Source organism: Mesocricetus auratus, unplaced genomic scaffold (assembly GCF_017639785.1).
Source record: "Mesocricetus auratus isolate SY011 unplaced genomic scaffold, BCM_Maur_2.0 Super-Scaffold_100054, whole genome shotgun sequence".
Lineage (NCBI taxonomy): Eukaryota > Metazoa > Chordata > Mammalia > Rodentia > Cricetidae > Mesocricetus > Mesocricetus auratus.
The window spans coordinates 1,108,053-1,126,222 of record NW_024429231.1 but is presented as its reverse complement, the minus strand read 5'-3'; the positions used below and the strand labels follow the sequence as shown (position 1 = coordinate 1,126,222).

General features: G+C 51.5%; 3 protein-coding genes across 11 annotated transcripts; 1 reads left to right on the top strand and 2 right to left on the bottom strand.

Annotated features, from left to right (window-relative positions):
* Positions 1-661: 661 nt before the first annotated feature.
* On the bottom strand, positions 662-6,423 carry LOC121136206. Of its 3 annotated transcripts, none has more exons than XM_040736113.1 (5): positions 5,614-6,421; positions 4,943-5,211; positions 3,966-4,112; positions 1,089-1,236; positions 662-832 (listed from the first exon to the last, which is right to left on the bottom strand). In XM_040736113.1, exons 1-5 carry the CDS (start codon positions 6,279-6,281, stop codon positions 700-702), a joined length of 1,365 nt encoding a protein of 454 aa, XP_040592047.1. In that variant the 5' UTR covers positions 6,282-6,421; the 3' UTR covers positions 662-699. The 3 variants fall into 3 exon arrangements, with proteins under 3 accessions (XP_040592047.1, XP_040592048.1, XP_040592049.1); XM_040736114.1 differs by having other exon boundaries at positions 1,105-1,236; XM_040736115.1 differs by lacking the exon at positions 1,089-1,236 and having other exon boundaries at positions 5,614-6,423.
* On the top strand, positions 6,420-13,465 carry LOC121136207. Of its 6 annotated transcripts, none has more exons than XM_040736116.1 (5): positions 6,420-6,501; positions 10,769-10,969; positions 11,844-11,990; positions 12,476-12,604; positions 12,745-13,465. In XM_040736116.1, the coding sequence occupies exons 1-5, from the start codon at positions 6,474-6,476 to the stop codon at positions 13,032-13,034; spliced, it is 795 nt and encodes a 264-aa protein (XP_040592050.1). In that variant the 5' UTR covers positions 6,420-6,473; the 3' UTR covers positions 13,035-13,465. The 6 variants fall into 6 exon arrangements, with proteins under 6 accessions (XP_040592050.1, XP_040592054.1, XP_040592056.1 ...); XM_040736120.1 differs by having other exon boundaries at positions 12,476-12,543; positions 12,745-13,002; XM_040736122.1 differs by having other exon boundaries at positions 12,525-12,543; positions 12,745-12,915.
* A 284-nt stretch (positions 13,466-13,749) lies between these two features.
* On the bottom strand, positions 13,750-17,675 carry Klk1 (kallikrein 1). Of its 2 annotated transcripts, XM_013124127.3 has the most exons (5): positions 17,547-17,675; positions 15,597-15,756; positions 14,492-14,778; positions 14,246-14,382; positions 13,750-13,958 (listed from the first exon to the last, which is right to left on the bottom strand). In XM_013124127.3, exons 1-5 carry the CDS (start codon positions 17,590-17,592, stop codon positions 13,803-13,805), a joined length of 786 nt encoding a protein of 261 aa, XP_012979581.1. In that variant the 5' UTR covers positions 17,593-17,675; the 3' UTR covers positions 13,750-13,802. The 2 variants fall into 2 exon arrangements, with proteins under 2 accessions (XP_012979581.1, XP_012979582.1); XM_013124128.2 differs by lacking the exon at positions 15,597-15,756 and having other exon boundaries at positions 17,547-17,624.
* Between the last annotated feature and the right edge of the window lie 495 nt (positions 17,676-18,170).

The following is an 18,170-nucleotide window of genomic DNA, read 5'->3' as shown; positions in this document are numbered from 1 at the left end:
TACCTGGGTGTCAACCCTTCCCCATTCAGCAGCTGACTACTGGCCCCGTACCTCCCTCCCAAAGCCCTATGCGGAGCAGACTTGTGTTGAGGGCCTTTGGGAAGAAGAGTAGGGGTGAGTGAGGGAGAAACTGCAGGAAAGGATGGGAGGTGAGTGGAGGATGTAAGCAGGATTTTCTCAGAAAAGGTGAGTGAAACTAAAGGTTGGAGCCTCGGAACAGTGAGGCACTCGGGTGGCAGAGGCAGGCCCATCTCTACGAGTTCCAGGCCAGCCTGGTCAACATAGTGAGACTCTGTCTCAAAAACAAACACCACAGCAGAAATGAAAAGAACTAAAGGTTGAAGTTAAGACATGGGGGTAAGTCAGTAAGCATGAAGCACTATGTGGCCAGGTGGTGCTGGTACACCTTTAATCCCAGCACTCATGGAAGGCAAAGGCAGGTAGACTTCTATGAATTCGAGCCAGCCTGGTCTACAGAGTGAGTTCTGGGACCCTCACCCCAGTCTTTTTGCTGGCCTTAGATGTTTTTCCCACATCCCTTTTCTATCCCTCTACTTAACAGTAGCCCCAAATGGGCAAGGTGGAGGCGGGCAGGGAGTAGAGGGAGAGGTATTGGCAGTTCCACAAGTGCTTTCAACACACAAAGCCAAGTAATAGATTATTCAAGGCAAAAGATAGTTTTCTTTAAAATAAGAATTATTACTCTGGGCTGGAGAGCAAGCTTGTCAGGTAGTAGACCATTGGTATCAGTTCATTGTCATGTTCTAAGACCACAAGGCCTGGACTGCCAGGATGGACCAGAAGTTCATGTAGTTCAGATAGGAGAAGAGACCTGAGGAAGAGGGCAGAGAAGATGCAGAGGTCAGGAGGCTAGCCCTCATTGTGTACCCCACATAGTCCAGGCCTCACCCCTGCCCCATCCCTAAGCTCAGAATCAACTCCACCCTCATACTGTCCCCAAGCCACCCCAAATCTACAAGAATCCCCAGCCCCGGCTCCAAGCCCAGTCCCACCCTCCCTGGCCCTGTGTGCAACCTGATCCCCACTCCTAACAATCCCCAAGGCATCATCTGCACCACTGAGGCTACCCCAAGCCAGCCAGACCAATCATGAAGAAGAAGAAGACGTTGGTCCAGGCCATGTAGAAGCTGCTCCCCAGCGTGTAAGTCATGCCTTCCTGTAAGAACTTCCGGGCCTGCATCAGGTAGAACAGGACGGCCAGAATGATGCTGACCCCTGTGGGGCACACAGCAGGACCAGGTGTCAGCCCCACAGGGTTAGCCACATGGCTGTGGCTTTATCACTATGGTGCTGGTTTCTTTAAACTCTCTATGCAGCTGAAGGCGACCTTGAGCTCAGGATTCCTATCTCAGACTCAGCACGTCCAGTTTGGGGATGGAGCCCAACGCTTTGGTCTCTCTAGGCAAGGGCTCACCAACTGAGCTACGTCTGCAGCCTCTTTTTTCTCTCTCCTCGTGCTTCCTTCCCTGTTTCTCCTCCTCCACTTACTGCCTTCCTTTTGGTTGCCATTTTGAAATAAGAGCTTGCTTTATGCCCAGGGTAGCATTGGACTCATGCAGTTCAGGCTGACTTCGAACTTGCAGAAAACGTGTTCTAGCCTCCCAAGTTGTAGGATTGCAAACATGTGCTACCACATTGCTACCAGTGTCTTCCGTCTTCAGACCCTAAACCTCCACCCATGGCCTCTTGACGGTACCCGGATGTGAGACATTGGAAGGTTTTGGAGTTCGCAGGCCCGGCCTCTTACCCTACCTCTACTCCTTACTTTAGAGTAGCCTCCAATGTGCCTGAGCCTCGATATTCTCATCTGTACAGTGGGTACAACTGCCAGCCCATCTGTGAGGGCCATCATGAGGGTATGTGGTGATCGGTAGGTATCCTGACCCATGGTAAACCTCAAGTACTGGGATGATTCTCATTATTATTGGCTCCTTGATGTTGGAATTCTGGAGCCACCGAGAGAGAATTCAGTCATTTTGGGTAATTCAAATAGACAGGAATTGAAGATACTTTGTGAAAAGAGGGAAAAAAAAGAAACTCTTTCAGATTTAATAGAACTGGGACATAGATTTTTTTTTTAGTTGTTGAAAATAACATAAATGCTTTGTGTCCAATTAAAGGACAGGATAAAAATACCTGACTGAAAATGCCTTATTTTAAATTCAGGCATTCTCCACCTATTGTGGTTTATGTTGAAACAATTATATTTAAGATTTATTTTATCTGATTATAAGTATGTGTGGTGGGGGTTGGTGTTCACAACCGGGTGCAGCACTCACACACGGCCAGAAGAGGGCATCGGCTCCCCGAGAGCTGGTATTACAGGCAGTTGTGAGCAGCCCTGTGAGTTCTGGGAACACTGTGTGCTCTTAACCACCCGCTGTCTTTCCAGTCTCAATAACTATAATTAGACAATTAGAGGTGTGATGCCTTCATTCCAGCAAAGGGGAGGCTGAAGAAAGAAGGTGACTGGGACTCCTGGTCAGCCTGGCATAGAAATTAACAGACACATCAATGATTTAGCAAGTGCTACCAGACAAAGCAGACACCAGCCGGCGACCAACAGACAGGGTTGCATGCTCTCTGTTCTCAGTGGTGCTGTTCCTCTCCAAAAATGTTTTGTGAAACTATTGGAAGTTGTGGTCAAGGACAGGACAACATCATCACTTGTCGCCAAATTAAAATGCCCTCAGTCTTTTGCAGCTTGGGAATGTGTATGGAAACAGATGTCCTAATCAGCATTGCCCGTCTTGAATCACTAGAGAGACTGGGGGATGATGACAGTAAGGGTTAGCCTCAGGTGCTCACTCCTCCATGTCTCACCAACCTCAGGGTTCTGAATGCTGGCCACCACGGAGCACCTCATTCACATATGCCACTGACCCGTGTGCCTCAGATGGATCCTAGAAACTTGGAGGTTTTACCAGGGGTTTTCAGTTATTTATATGGCCTAGACCAAAGAATGCCCCTTCTCCCCTGGGTAAGGAGGGGTTTACAGTGGAAGGGTGAGGAGGAACGGGACACTTGCCTAGCTAATCAGATCAGGTGAGTCAGCTGTGGGACTCACGGGGTGACAAAGATAACAAAGTTAACATTTTCTAGTTGAACACTCACTACATCATCACGGCAGAAAATTCGTCTCAGTGGGTAGAGTGCTTGCCTAGCATGCACAAAGGTTCCATCTCCACCACTGCTCTGGGGAGGTGGGAACAGGAGGAGTTCACGGATGTGTTGGACATACTTGGCTGCATATATATGTAGATCAAAGTCAGCCTCAGCTACAGGAGACCCACTTAAAGAAAAAGGAGAACGTGTCCCTTCTCAAGAGATGAGAAGAGCATGGCGTGGAGAGATGAAGTAGCTCGAAGGAAATGCTGTTGGGACAGTGGGACACAATTCCACACGGCATTACATGTGGAGACATGTAACGTGTAAAGGCTCAAGTCCAAGGACGTGACTGGGGAAGATGTCCTTGGGTAGGGTTGAAGAAGAGGATGGAGTTGGGAGTCACTTGGGATGAGTTTCAAAGGGAAGGTCACAACTGGTAGGTTGGAGTGTGGACTGAGCAGGAAGGGGGGCTAGGGAGAGAGTAGGACTGAGGGTGAGGCTGAACTTCTTAGAAGGACAGGGCCGGGCTGACCGAGAGACAGTCATGGTGCATAACTAGGCTTGAGTTGGGTGTGAGATTTGTGAAGAGGTTGGGGATAGTAAGGAATGTGGTTTGGGAAAAGATGGATTCAGGATGAGGTGGGAGGGACTGGTGTCGGAGGAGGTCGGGGGTTTGGATTTTCTGGCTATGAGATGGGAGCTGGAGATGAGGCTAGTTTCAGGCCTGGATGTACCATGATGGCTGGGGATTGGTAAGGAGGTAGGGCTGGGGCTGAGGGTGAAGATGAGGATGGGTTGAGTATAGAGGGCATGTGGCCGGCCTTCATGATGGGCACCTGTCATGAGGCTGCAGACGAAGAGAGAGAAGTCCATCAAGGGCATGTTGGTGCTGGGGAAGAATATGGTGCTGATGAGACCCATGCACACACAGAAGCTCATGACACCGGAGATGAGGAGGCAGGCCCAGGCCAGGTCCAGCAAGTCTGGGGAAAGAGGAGAATTACCAGCACCAAGTCTGTGTTAAGGAGATGGTGGAGCAGTTAAGCATGTCCGTTACTCTTCTGGAGGATCTGAGTTCAATTCCTAGCACCCACACTAGGCATCTTACAATCATCTGTACCTTTAGTTTCAGGGAATATGATGTCTTCTGGCTTCTGGGAGCACCTGCACTAATGTACACACACACACACACACACACACATATAAATAAAGATTTTAAAATAGATGGGCATGTTGGGGCACAGCTCTGATCTCAGCTCTTGGGAAACAGAAGGCAGATCTCTGTGAGTTTGAGGGCAGCCTGGTGTACTTCGTGAGAACCTGTCTCCAATAAATAAATTTTTAAAAATTAAGGTGGAAAGTGATTGGGGAAGCACCTGACATTAATGACCTCCACATTCATGTGTGTGCACACACACACAGACTTGCACACATACACATGCAGGTACAGACAGACACACACACATATTCTCTGTCTGTCTGTCTGTCTGTCTCTGTCTCCCAGAGGCCAGAGGATGGCGTTAGATTACCTGGAACTGGTATTACAGGTGGTTGAATTAAGGACCATGAAAATGAATTATTTGCTTTGCTGCAACCAATTCTGAAACAAACCCTTCCCAAGTTGCTTTTGGTCACAGTGATTGAAACTCTACTGGGATGGTTCCTGAAAAGACACCTGAAGTTGCCTTCTGATCTCCACACACACATGCACACTTATGTAAGAAGAGTAGCCTAAGAGGGGAGAAACTCTTCCTTGAAGTTCTCTGGGACAAAGAAGAGTTCTCAGGAGGGGTGAGGACAGGGCCAACCTTACAGGCGTTCTTATCATATTCATTCATGCAGGAGATGTCAGGACAGCGCTTGAAGAAGATGGTGTCGATGGGGATGGTCCTGGGGCCTGTGGGGTCCCCTGGGGGCACTAGAGGCACTTGGAAGTGGATCCAAGGTCGCCACAAGGCGGTGAGGTTGAGTATCAGCATGCTGGCCACAGTCAGCACCAGGCTAAAGTACCGGCTGATCTTCTTGGCTTCGAGCAACAGCTTCCAGCCCACGGGCAGCAGGGACCAGCGTTTGCTCTGTATCCTGTGACAGACCATGTGACCATCAGCAGGAAGTTCATCCACCTTGCCAGCCACCCCACAACCATTTTTCAAATCCCATCTGAGAAGCCAGGCCTGGTGGCATATGCCTTCAATCTCAGCACAGAAGACAGAGGCAGGAGGATCTGAGCCCAAGGTCAGCTTGGCCTACACAGAAAGACAAAACAAAACAAAACAGAACAAAGCAAAACAGAGCACCAGTCTTTTTTTTTTTTTTTTTTTTTAGTATATGTGCTGCCGAAGCGAGCACCAGAACACCAGCCGTGTGTCTGCTCAAATGCCTTCTGCTTCACTCCGGTACCCTCTCCCCCCCTACACTCCCGTTTCAAATGCAGTTGTCCAGCCTCCTGCTCGCATGTGGCCCCTGCTCCTCTCTTTTACTCACCTGCTGGAGCCTGCTGTGCGATAATTGTTTGACTGCTTGAAGAAACTGCCTAGAGTACTATGACTGGACACAGAGTGGTGTGAAACTCCCGTCAAGCTCTCCTTGGAGTCCCAGACAAAGGACTCAAAACTTCTGACTCTGGCTTCTGGGCTGCCTGTTATGGATGGGAGGACATCCACATTTTTGAGCTTGTGTGACTGAATCAAGGAGAGGTGTCTGTCAGTGTCAGTTTCTGACTGGATACTGCACAGAGTATTAGAGTTTAGGGAAGCGTCTTCTCTGGAACGGAGCCAGCGATTGTAGGCAACAGATAGTATGTCTTGTGTATCGAGCTGGGAACCCTGAGAATGGGTCTCTTGAATGCTGAACCTTCGGGGAGGAATGGTGGACGGGGAGAAAGCAGCAGGGGTGCTGGATCTCCGAGGAAGAAAGGATGCTGGTGGTTCCTGGATGCTCACCCTTCGGGGCATAGGTGTGGATGTTGATGGGTCCTGGATGTTGGGTTCTTGAGTGTGGATGATGGGCATAGGTGCTTGCATGTTGACCTGGTGACCTTGGGTGTCATCTGGGAGGTTAGAGGTCACTGTCAGAGAGTCTTGGGTTTTATTTTGTCTGCTGTGGGGAGCTGCTGTCCTCTTGCTCTGGAGATTAGAGGAGTTTTGGTCCATCTGGAGAAGCAGGATGGGGCTAGTCCCTGAATGTACTCAGTTTGCACCAGCCTCTGATTCCAGGCACTCCTGTGGCTCCTGCTGTCTGTCTCTCTTTCCCCAGATAGCATTCAGGGATTTGGGCTGGGCAGCAGCTGTGGGTGGGGTGGGTTCTATGACAGTTGGAAGGGTTCCAAGAGGCTGCAGTTGGCCATGGCCTCAGTCTCCACCATAGACCTTCGTGAGTGACCTGGGCATTAGGGCTGCGGTCAGTGGAAATGGGTGTGGTCTGCATTGGGTGGGACAAGGTGATGCTGAGTTAGTGAGGGTCTCGGCTGGGCTTGGCTAGGATCAGGGTTAGGCAGGACTGAGAGTCAAGGCTGGCTCAGCAGCACGTTAGAGATGAATTCTAGTTTCTAGAAGATCTGAACTTATAATTCCTTGTACCTATTGGTGTCTTTCCCTCAGTTCCCAGGTTTGCTCTGGGCCAGCCTCTATCTTTTGTTCTCTCTCTACCTCCACGTCTCATTTTGTTCTGTCTTCCGTCTGTCTCTCTTGCTTGCCATTTATCCTCCACTGAGACCTCACAGAAGGCTGAGTCTGCTCCTGAATACTTCAGTTCTGGGGTTGGGGGAACACAGCCACAGCTCAGTAAGGACCAAGGCAGGCAGACAGGCATCCCATACAGGGAGAGGGACTTTTGAGATCCTCTTCCCCCAGGTGGGTATAATGGTGCATGCTTGCAGTTTCAGCACTCAGAGACAGGAGGATTGCGTTGAGTTTGAGCCCATCCTGGGCTGCTGAGTGAGAGGCTGTCCCAAAATACTAACAGCAAAAGCATCCACTGAAAACATCCTACTCTTCCCCTTACTTTTTGTTGATGAACTTTAGAGGAAAAACTACTCTCAAACTTTTGTATGTTTATTACACAAACACCCATATTATTAGATTTTATCTTTACATCAGTTACAGACAGGTGTGAGCTGCCATGTGGGTGCTTGTAATTGAACCCAGGTCCTCTGGAAGATCAGCCAGTGTTCTTAACTGCTGAGTCATCTCTCCAGCCCCTGTTTATATTTTCTGATGTGTATGTGTGAGTGCCTGTGCTTATATGTGCACCATGTGCATGCAGTGCCTGTAGACACCAGAAGGGGGCGTCAGGTTCTCTGGATCTGGACTCATGGGCAGTTGTGAGCCTCCCAACTGTGACCGCTGAGAGCTGAACCCTTGTCTATTGCAAGAGCAGTAAGTGCTCTTAACCACTGAGCCAACTCTCCAGCTCCACATTTGTGTGTGTGTGTGTGTGTGTGTGTTTATGTATCACAGGGAGTGTGTGGAGGTCAGAGGACAACTATTTAGAAAATTATTTATTTATTGTGCATTGGTTTTGCCTGTGTAAGGGTGTCGGGGTCCCCTGGAACTGTACTTACAGGCAGTTGTGAGTTGCCATGTAGGTGCTGGGAATTTGAACCCAGGTCCTCTGGGAGAACAGTCAATGCTCTTAACTGCTAAGCCATCTCTCCAGTGCCCAGAAATCAATTTCTAAAAGTTGGTTTTCTCCTTCCACCATGTGGGTTGTAGAGCCTGAGCTCAGGTCATTAGCCTTGCTGGGAAAAGCCTCCATCTGTTGAGCCACTGTCATCTTCTCATCTATCTGTCTGTCTGTCTGTCTGTCTGTCTGTCTATCTATCCATCTATCATCTATCTATTATCTATCTATCTATTTATTATCTATCTATCTCCTATCTATTATCTATCTATCTATTATCTATCTATTATCTATCTATCTCCTATCTATTATCTATCTATCCATCTATCTATCATCTATCAATCATCTATTATCTATCATCTATCTATCTATCCATCTGTCTACCTATCTATTAATCATCTATCATTTATCTATCTATTATCTATCTATCAATCATCTATTTATCTATCTATCATCCTGTTATCTAGCTCTGGCCCTAAACCCACTATGTAGCCCAGGTTGGCTTCAAATTCATAATAATCCTCCTGCATCAACTTCTCAGGTCCTGAGATTATGGAAGAGTGCCAGCATGCCAAACTTGATCACATTTCACTGATTACGTAATATTGAGATCCAGGTGTTACTCTTTTGTTTGCTTGTTGTTTTGAGACGGAGTCTCTCTACATAGCTCTGGCTAGCCTGGAACTCACTATGTAGACCAGGCTGACTTTGAACTCATAGAGAGAGATCTGCCTGTCTCTGCCTCCAGAGTATTGGGATTAAAGCTGTGCACCACTATGCCTGGCTTTAGTAGATGTTAATTTTTTTTATTTTTAGAGGTCAAAGGTGAATTTTGAGATGCGTCTGATCATATGATGCATCCTAGTTTTAAAGGTGTTAAAACTGCATCTTCTAGTCAGGTTTGGTAGTGCTGGCACTTAGCAGAAGTAGGCAGATCACTTTGAGTTCAAGGTCAGCCTGATATACATAGTGAATCCTGAGTAGGCCAGAGTTACATGGTGAGACCCTGTCTGGACACAAAAATCTAAGAGAAAGCTGCATTCCAAATTGGCATGAAATGTGGTATATCCCATTGTGGAGATACTTTTTTGGCTCCTGGAACCAAATTTTATAACAAAACAATGGTGGTTTAAATCATAAACACTTGCTGGATTAGCCACTGCACTCCTGTAATACCAGGACTAAGTATAATGAGGCAGGAGAATTTGCCAGGATGTTGAAGTCGGTCTGGTCTACATAGTGAATTCAAGGCCAATATTGAAATCCTATCTAAAAACAAACAAACAACAAACAAAAACAAAACAAAACCCAGGTCAGTCATTTAGCCCTGGGTTTCACCCCTAGCCTGGCATAAACCAGGCATTGCCTGTTCCCCCTGCACTGGGAAGGTGGAGACAGATCAGAAGTCTACGATGATCCTAAGCTATATATTGAGGTTAGCTCACGCTGGGCTTATGTGAGACCCTTTCTCAAGAAACAGCAACCAGAAAATGCCACACACACCCTCCAGAAGCACCATTAAGAGCTCAGCTTGGGAGCTGGATATGGTGGTGCACACCCTGATTCCAGACTTTAGGAGGCAGAGGCAGGGGCATCTTTGTGAGCTCCAGGTCAGAATGGTCCACTTAGTAATTCAGGCCAGTCAGACCTGCATAGGGAAACTCAGTCTCAAAAAATTAAAAATCCAGAGTTGAGCCCGGGCTCTGTTACAGAAGAGGAGGGATACGTGGTCTTTGCCTGTTGCGTGTCTCAGACCTATCCTCTCCTGGGTGGACATCTAGATTGTTTCAACTCTCATGGCATTTATCACATTTGATCTGGGCATATGCATGTGTGATCCGCTCCAAGAAAGCCAGGAGCTGGCCACCAAGCTTTTCTCTGCATCCTAGGACTCTTCCCTAGTTCTTCTGAAAACGACTCTGTTCTGGATGAGAAAGAAGTTACCATGCCTGCTACTATTAATGCACGCATCTGCTCATGCACACATCGATCCATTCATGAGCTCATTCATGCATTCATTCATTTATTTATGTTTCCGTTAATTAATTCATGTGTCCACTTGTTCATTCACTCACGTGTGTATTCATTCGTGCATGCATCCATTCATACATTCGTTTATTACTCCGTTTACTTAATAAGCGCCACAGCCTCTCTACTAAGAGATGGGAGTACAACGAAGAACAAAATCGATTTGTTTCCCACCCTCATGTAACACTGTTGCAGAGAATTGGTGAGGGGGAAAGCAATTAACAAGTAATTAATTCTAAATCTGTGATTTGCCAGTGAAGGAGACAAACTCACACCACGGAAACATCTAACAGGCAGACTGACAGGAACTGAGAGTTCTGGGGACTGAGAGTTCTTGGCTGAGCCCAGGGAAGGAGATGGAAAGAAGAGAAATTGAAGGGTGGGTGGTTGTGGACGGCCAGGCAAAAGTGAGCAATGAGGGTTGGGACAGTGGCTCACTCAGTAAGAGTTCAGGCAGAGCATGGCACAAAGCTCCAGGTTCCATTCCCAGCACCACATAAAGCAGCGTTGGTGCACACCTGTTACCCAGCACTTGGTTGGTGGAGGAAGGAGATTGGGAGCTCAGGGTCGTCCTTGGCTCTTTAGTGAGTTAGAAGTCAGCTCGGGCTACGTGAAACCTTGTCTTAAAAGCAAAACCCAAATCCAAACCCATGAAAGTGTCCCAAGAAGAGGCACACTTGCATTGAGACTCCAGGGTAGGGCAGCTCCTAGAGGTAGGAGAAGCTGCTTGGAGACTCACAAGGGACAGGGGAGAGGACTTGAGATAGGACTTGGTGAGTGTGTGGTAGCCCAGCATTGAGTTGGGATTAGCAGCAGGGTGGTAACAGAGCAGAAGAGGCCAGTGCAAATGGCGGGAGTTGAAGTGTAATTGGAGATGAGCCGGGACAGCTTCCACAGGGAGGCGGTTGTAAGTGGGAGGCGGAAGTGAAGATGAGAATGAGACTAGGTAGTGGAGAAAGATCCAGGTCCCCAGAACTTTCTCCCTTCCCAGCTGACCTGCTCTGTTCCTGGGAGGAGGACCGGAAGCTGGTCCTGCGTGGCTGGTCCCTCGTCTTCATCTTCCTGGCAACCTTGCTGGTGTTCAGCGTGGTGGATGGGCGGATGGCCTATGTGCATGGTCCTTACACGGGCTTCATCGGCCTCTGGATTGACTGCAGGAGGCACAAGTGTGCCAACGTGGGCCAAGTCACTGGTCAGTGCACAGACTGTGCGTCCACTCTGGGTCGGGCCAGCGGTACTCTCCCTGGAGTCTTTCTGGGGGAGTAACTTTAAGGTTCACATGGGGGCATTATTGTTGGAGGGTAACTCTGTGAGGGGCAGTAGAGTCATTTTAGAATTTCCAGGAAGCGATTTTGGTGATGTGTGTGGATGTAATGTTTTTTCTTTTCATTTTTTGGGGGTGCTGAAGCTAGAACCCAAGGCCTTGCGCATACTCCAAGGGGACTCTACTACCGAGCCACACCCCCAGCTCCTCACTGAGAGATTGCGGACAGGTGCTGAGCTACTTCCCATCCTCTGCCCTGTTTGAGACAGGGTCTCTGTAGCTCTGGCTAGCCTCCAACTCCTTCTTTAGCTGTGGATAACCCTGAACTTCTGAGCCTCCTCCCAAGTGTGGAGTTTACAGGCATGTACCACCAACACCCAGTTTACCACAGGGCTGGGGATGGAATGAAGGCCTTCCGAGATGCTCGGCAAGCATCCTACCAGTAAGTTATAGCCCCAAGACCCTAGCCTTCTTTTACTTTGTATTTTGAGACAGGGTCTAGGCCTCATTAAATTGCTCAGGCAGACCTTGAAATGGTATTCCTCCCTGGCCTCTGGAGCACTAGAACGACAGTGTGTGCCACCAGACCCTGCACTGGGGGTGTTTTGAAGAACTGTTGTGCTCCTCACGGTGTGAGAGGAAATGATGGGAGAGAGAAAGGACATGCGTGCGTGCGTGCGTGTGTGCTGTGTGTGTGTGTGTGTGCGTGGTGTGTGTGCGTGCGTGTGTGCGTGTATGCAGGCGTGTGTGTGTGTGTGTGTGTGTTGGGGTAACTGTGGTTATCTCTCCAACTCCTCCCCAGTTCACATTCACATGAGCAAGGGCTTCATATTTCTGGCCCTGGCACTGTGCCTCGTCCTGCTGCCCGCCATGTTCCTCTCCTTCCGACCAGTCTGCCGCCGCTTGAACAAGATCGACTTTGTCTTCAGTTTCCTCAGCATTAGCATCGGTAAGTGTCGGCGAGGACAGGGGTATTTGGGGAGCCCCCACCTCACCCCAGAACTGCCTCCTTCCCAAAGGTGTGGCTACACTTCCAGTTCTGTTGCTCTGGGGGACAGGGGTGTCTCTATAATTCAGACTGGCCTTGATCTCACTCTGTAGTGCATGATGGCCTCGAATCTATCGTTCTCCTGAATAGCTAGGATCAGGGGCCTATGCCCACCAGTCCTGGCTGATGGTTTTGTTCCCCATTTTCCTTGTCTCCAAGTATGTTTCAATTTGTCGTGTGTGTGTGTGTGTGTGTGTGTGTGTGTGTGTGTGTGTGTGTGTACATAGATGTATCTACTTAGTGTGGCAGGTCAGGGAGGTTGTTTCTGTCTCTCTCCTCTTCTTTGGGGGGGGGTTCCCTGTCTTGCCTCCTGTCCTTCTCCCTCCTCTTCTTTGGGGGGTTCCCTGTCTAGCCTCCTGTCCTTCTCTGGCCCCACCCCAGTGCAGGGCTCCTGATTCTCCTCAGCTTGACGCTCTTTGTCATCAACTGCAATAGGCTGCGCCCGAGGCCACAGGTATCCTACCAGCTGGCCTTCTACCTGTGCTGGTGCGCCAGCGTCTTGATGCTGTGGGCCGGTGAGGGCGGGGCCTCGGATGGAAGGGCGGGACCTGGGCAGGGCAGGGGAGGAGACCAGGAAAGGGGGCCAGCCTCCAGGGCCAGGGTGGGGCCCGGGGTGGGGCTCAGAGTCGAGTGCCCACCGTGTTCTTTCCCACAGGAACGCTGTCCTTCCTCAACCAAGTGCGCGTATGGACCTACACCACACCTCTCATGGAACGGAGGGTTAGCTACTTTCGTTGGGCCTCGAGACGCGTCTTGCAGCTGCAGCCCATTTCCGACCAGAGATTGGAGTCCACCCAGAGTCAGTCTGCTGCAAGCAGCTTAGTGAACCACCTTGAGGCTCCCCCCGGGGGGGACTCTGCAACTTCTCAGGACACTGAGGAGTTCTCGCAGCCAGATGCCTCCACCTCTGTCCCTGTGACTCCGTCACCATCGGACCTCCCTTGAGGTCCCACACTTCCCCTGAGAGCAGGTAGCACCCTCTGGAGATAGGTGGCAAGCCCCGCTCCTCAGCTCTAGGGCCCACCCTTTGTAATCTGAGTCTTGGCAAGGACCTCACTCTGGAAGTCCTCTAACACGGCGTGTCCCTGGAGCAGACACTGGTCCACCGTCTCAAGCAGCCTAAGCAGTGTGATCCCGCCCCCAAGCCGGGCGATGATCCGCCCCCACAGGCCACGCCCCTAAGCCACTCTCCATCCTTTGGTCCAGCCCCACCCATGTAGTCCCCCTCCAGGGGCTCCAGGCGGACACTCTGCAGCCCAGTTTTGGGGGCAGCCCTTGCCCTACTGTGGACAGACCCCTCCTCAGGAAGACAAGGCTTGATATAACATCCCATCTCCTTCTTGGCTTTCGGACTCAATAAAACCAGGCCAGCAGTCCGAATTGTCAGTGTCGAATTGCTAGGTAGGCCTGACCTTCCTGACATCTTTAACTTTGCCTTTGAGATCTGAGCCTTTTGCTTGCCAGAGTGGACTCATGTGGCATCGCTGACGTGGTCTGAGCCTTTTGTCTGCATTGTCTCAGGCCATCCCTTTGACCACCTGCACATGTACAACTGTCCCTTGCCACAAGCTTGACATCCACTGGGAAGTCCTGACCTCAACTGGCTGGGCCCCGACTTGGTACCTGACTCCAGAAGGCTAGAAAATGTCAGAACTTGAGCTCATTTGCTGCATGGAGGGTTTTATTAGGAGCCAAGAAGGGATAATGTGTCATTCAGGAATTGTTCTTAATAACTTCTTCTATCCAAGTGACGAATTTAGTAAGTTTAGTGTAGATGCCCGGCTTCTCGGGTCTGCCGCATGGGGTAGGGCCCCATGACGTGACACCTTGGAGCATGCCATCACAGATCAGCGGACCCCCTGAGTCACCCTGAAAGCAGGACAGAGACAGGAGTGAGGAAGGTCCTGGCGCTTGGGGTCTTCTCGACACCCTGGGGCTGACTACAGCTCTTGGGAGTCCTGCTTTTGCAGGGACACAGGTGGGGGACAGACAGGACAGTCCCTGAAAGCCAGCTATGGGATTCCCCCCTCCCAGAGCCCATGGCTTCCACAGCGAAGGGTGAGAAGCACCTGCTGAATGCGGGGTTGACGTGGGAATCAAGAATCTGAGTTCCCTCTCTCAGGCGTTCATCACATGGCAGGGAGGGGCTCACTCACCACGCAAGTGTCCTTTCCGTCTTTCAAGTCTCCTGCACACAGCATGAGGTCCGTCACAATTTCCGTGTGGGCTTTGACACACTCCTCATTAGGCAGGAGCTCCAGGTGCACACACTGGAGATCATCTGGGTATTTGACTGTGGGTGGGGGGGGCAAGAGGGTGGTGAGCAGACTCCAGCCCTGTCCTCTCTCCTCCTGTAGACCCACGCGCCCCTCTTCAGGCTGTGTGGCTTGGCCTAGACTTACATTTGAGGGGTTCAATGCTGCCCCAGCCTGAGGCAAGGCAGGTGCTCCCCAGTGTGGGCTCCTTGGTGGGCAGGCTGAGGACCTTCACAGAATCCGTGATTTCAGCAGGCTGGGCAAGGTGCAGGAGCAGCAGGTCATTGCTGTAGTCCTCCTCAAGGTTTTGGGAATAGTTCTTCAGGAGGTCCATGTTGAAGTCAGGGTGAAGGAAGCTTTTGTCGACAGCCAGGTACTGACCTGAGGGCTCATCCTCATACAGGTTGTTGCGGCCTAACCAAACATGGTACTTGCTGGAGGCAGGGAGAGAGGTAGAGGGAATGAGAGGAGGGGACCAGGAAGGTTGGGCAGAGTGCAGGGGAGGGAGGGGAAGGGAGGAGGGAGGAAGAAGAAACAGACAGAAAGTCATATATGCGCGTGCGTGTGCACACACACACACACAGAGGGAGGGAGACAGACAGAGAGAGCATGAGCATACAGGGAGGGGGCAGGGAGAGGGGGAGGGCTTGAGAGCTGCTCAGCTGCAGCTGTGACTGGGTTGCTCTTCCCCAGCAGGCGAGGCCTGGCCCACAGCCCAAGGCCTGAGCTCTCTTCCCCCACAGCACCCTGTTCCCCTCTGTGCTCAGTTGTCCTCACCCAGCTCCAGCTGAGACCAGCCTTTCTCTGTGTGTCCTCAGAGTGGACCGAAGGTCCTAAGGCCAAGCTGGCCTGGGGACAGTGAGTACTCTGGATTCAGGGAGATCCCTTCCTACGCTCAGGGAGCCCCTAGGCCTGTTCTCCAGTATGGCCAGTAGTGATGGAGGAGGACAAGAAAGACCCAGACCCAGAGAGGCTAGGAGAGCCCTGGATGGGGAGACACATAACGGCAGGTGGACACAGAGACACTCAGTTGTGACTACAGACAGGAGACACATGGGCAACAAGACAGAGAAGAAAGAAACAGGAATCAAACGCAAGCCTGGGGGAGCATGGAGAGATCAAAGGGGTCTAGCCCAGCTCTGCCCCCCTCAACCTTCAGCCGGTCCCGTCCTCCTGTCCTCAGTACCCAATCCTGGTCTGGGGTCATGTTCTCTGGCTGCCACCCTGCTTCCCTGGCCGTGGCCCTACTCACTCGTTGTAGCAGTGAGCCGCTGTGAGCACCCACTCGGGGTGCACCAGGATGCCCCCACATTGGTATTTGGTGTAGCGGAACACAGCTGCCTGCCAGGGCTGGGAACCCTTCTCACAGGCAAACCCTCCAATGACCCGGGACTGCATGGGAGGTGCAGCACCTGCAACAGAGCGGTGGGGGCGGGACTGGCTCAGAGGGGGAGGTGCGCCGTGGGGGTACGGCTGACCAGGGCTGGGGTCAGGGGACATGGCCAGGGGACCTGGGGGAAGGAACCCATAGGCGGCTGGCTCTGGACAGGGAGATCTCTGCTGTGGGGACAGAAATAACTTAGCTGCTTGCAGCTGGAGCAAGAGTTGGGTATGATGTCAGGTCACTTAGAACTTGGGGCTAAGGGATGGCAGGACAATGGCTGAGGGGGGGGGAGAGACAGAGAGGTGGGGTTCCAGAATCCAGTGGCTCTTAGTTGAATGTCAGTAGGATTTGGCATTTAGAGTCTCCAAGGCTTGAGAAGAAGTCAGGGACTGGGCTGTGTTTGGGACATTCTGGAAAGGCTGACGTCTCAGAGAACCAGGCTTGAGTGAATAAATGAGCCCAGAAAAGGGAGTCCAACATGATTTGGGGGATCTTGGATTGGGCATGAAGTGGCCAGCTGGGTTGGAGAGAATGAGGGTTTCCTGGACAGTGGGTTAGGGTTAAGGCGGGCTCCTGTGGGTTTGGGTGGGGATGGTATCTGAGAGGGTGGAGCTCCCTGAGGACAGAGTTTGAGACGGGACTGTAGTGAGAGAAAGACTTGCTGGCGCGGTGTGGGCTCTGTTTCTCATGGAGGTGGGGCTAATGGTCTGCGGTCACTGAGAGGGTCAGGGTTGCTTGGAGGCAGCCAAGGGACAGGAGTGGAAAAGGACTTAAAACGACAAGCCTCGTGGGATGGAAGACCCACTTGGGGGTCTTTGGGAAGTCCTGGGCAGAGTGGGGACTGGAGCTGTGGGACTCAGTCAGGATGGGACAGGAGTTGGGGCAGAGCAAGAGTCAGCAGGAGCCTGCAGTTGAGGGTGGGAGGGGCATGGAGGGAAGCCTGGGCCAGGCATGGTGGCTCTTAACCTCAGCACACAGAAGGCTGAGGCAGAGGATTGCCATGGCTTGAGGCAAGTCTGGGTTACACAATGAGACCCTGTCTCACAACTGTTTCCAAGAGTTGGGGAGATGACTTGCTTGCCATGCAAGCATTAGGACCTGAACTCATGCCCCTAGGGCCCAGGAAAAGTCAGGTGTGGTGATGTTTGCCTGTGTCCCCAGAGCTGGGAAGGTGGAAATAGACATCTCCTAGGCTTGTTGGCCAGCCAGCCTAGCCAGATGGGGGAGTGCTCTGCTCAGTGAGAGACCCTGCCTCAAAAGTAAGGTGGAGAGTGATGGAGGACGCCTCCTCAAACCAGACCAAACAGAAAGCCCAGTGAGAAGGGACACGGGCAGATCCCCACAAGCTAAGACTGTTGGTGAAAACTGAGGGACTTGAGAGGATGGGGGACCAGTTGTTGGGACTGAGGACACAGTGGAAGGCTGACAGCTGCTGGACAGCCAAAGTCTCTAGGGGTGGGGCTTGGGGGAGCCCCTAGCTCAGGAGTTGGACTATTAGGCTCTAGAAAAAAAAAGTAATTTAGAGGGGCAACCAAGGTCCCAAGGTCTGTAAGGGGTTGGGTTCCTTGGAAAGACTGGAGAAGCCCAGAGATGGTCAGGTGACTACAGAAGAGGAGAAAGTTCTGGAAAATGGGAGGGAATCAATATGGGAATCAGGACTGTGAGGGACTCGGCAGTGTACAGGGTCAGGGAGAGGTGCAGGTGCACTTTGGGATGCAGCTGGGGTGGGGGAAGGGGAAATAGGAAAGAGATCTCCAGGGGTAAAGGCAGCAGGAGAGTCAGGGCTCTGACCCCTCCTGCTTCTCCCCACTGTCTCACCAGTCTCTCCCAGGGACAGGGCTACGAACAGGATCAGGAACCACATGGTGACAGGTGTCCAGGAGCTGCAGGCGTGAGCTTGGAGCTGAGAAGCCTCCTCAGAGTGCCTTTAAAAACCCTTATTCTCCCCCCCCAGCCCCGCCCCTGCCCTGTTGGCACCCAGATGCTGGCCAAGGCTCTGCCCTTGCTGACAGAGGGAGGTGGACTCCCCACTCCCACCCTCACAGCTGTGGGAGGGGAGGGACCTGGTGCACCTGCTGTCCTGCAGGCCCTAGGTCACCCTGGCCGCCTTCCCAGGGCTGAGATTGGGTGGAGCAGGGCCTACTGCTCCCGGAGTCGCGTGCGATCCACGGCCAGGATGGCAGTGTCGGGCTGTGGCGGCCGTGGAGGAGTGCCGCGGGAGAGTGGAGGAGCAGGTGACCCCGTCACACATTGCTAAGGGAGGCCCTGAACCTCAAGACCAGCATATCTCCAGGAACCAGAGGTTGAAACAAGTTCCTTGCACCAGTGGTAGTCAGAGGGCTACAAACTTCCTGCAAATACAAACCTTGATTTTGGGAATGTCAGGGTTCTTACCGTCTTAGAAGACTTGGAATCTAGATCACTGATTTTTATTGTTCCTGT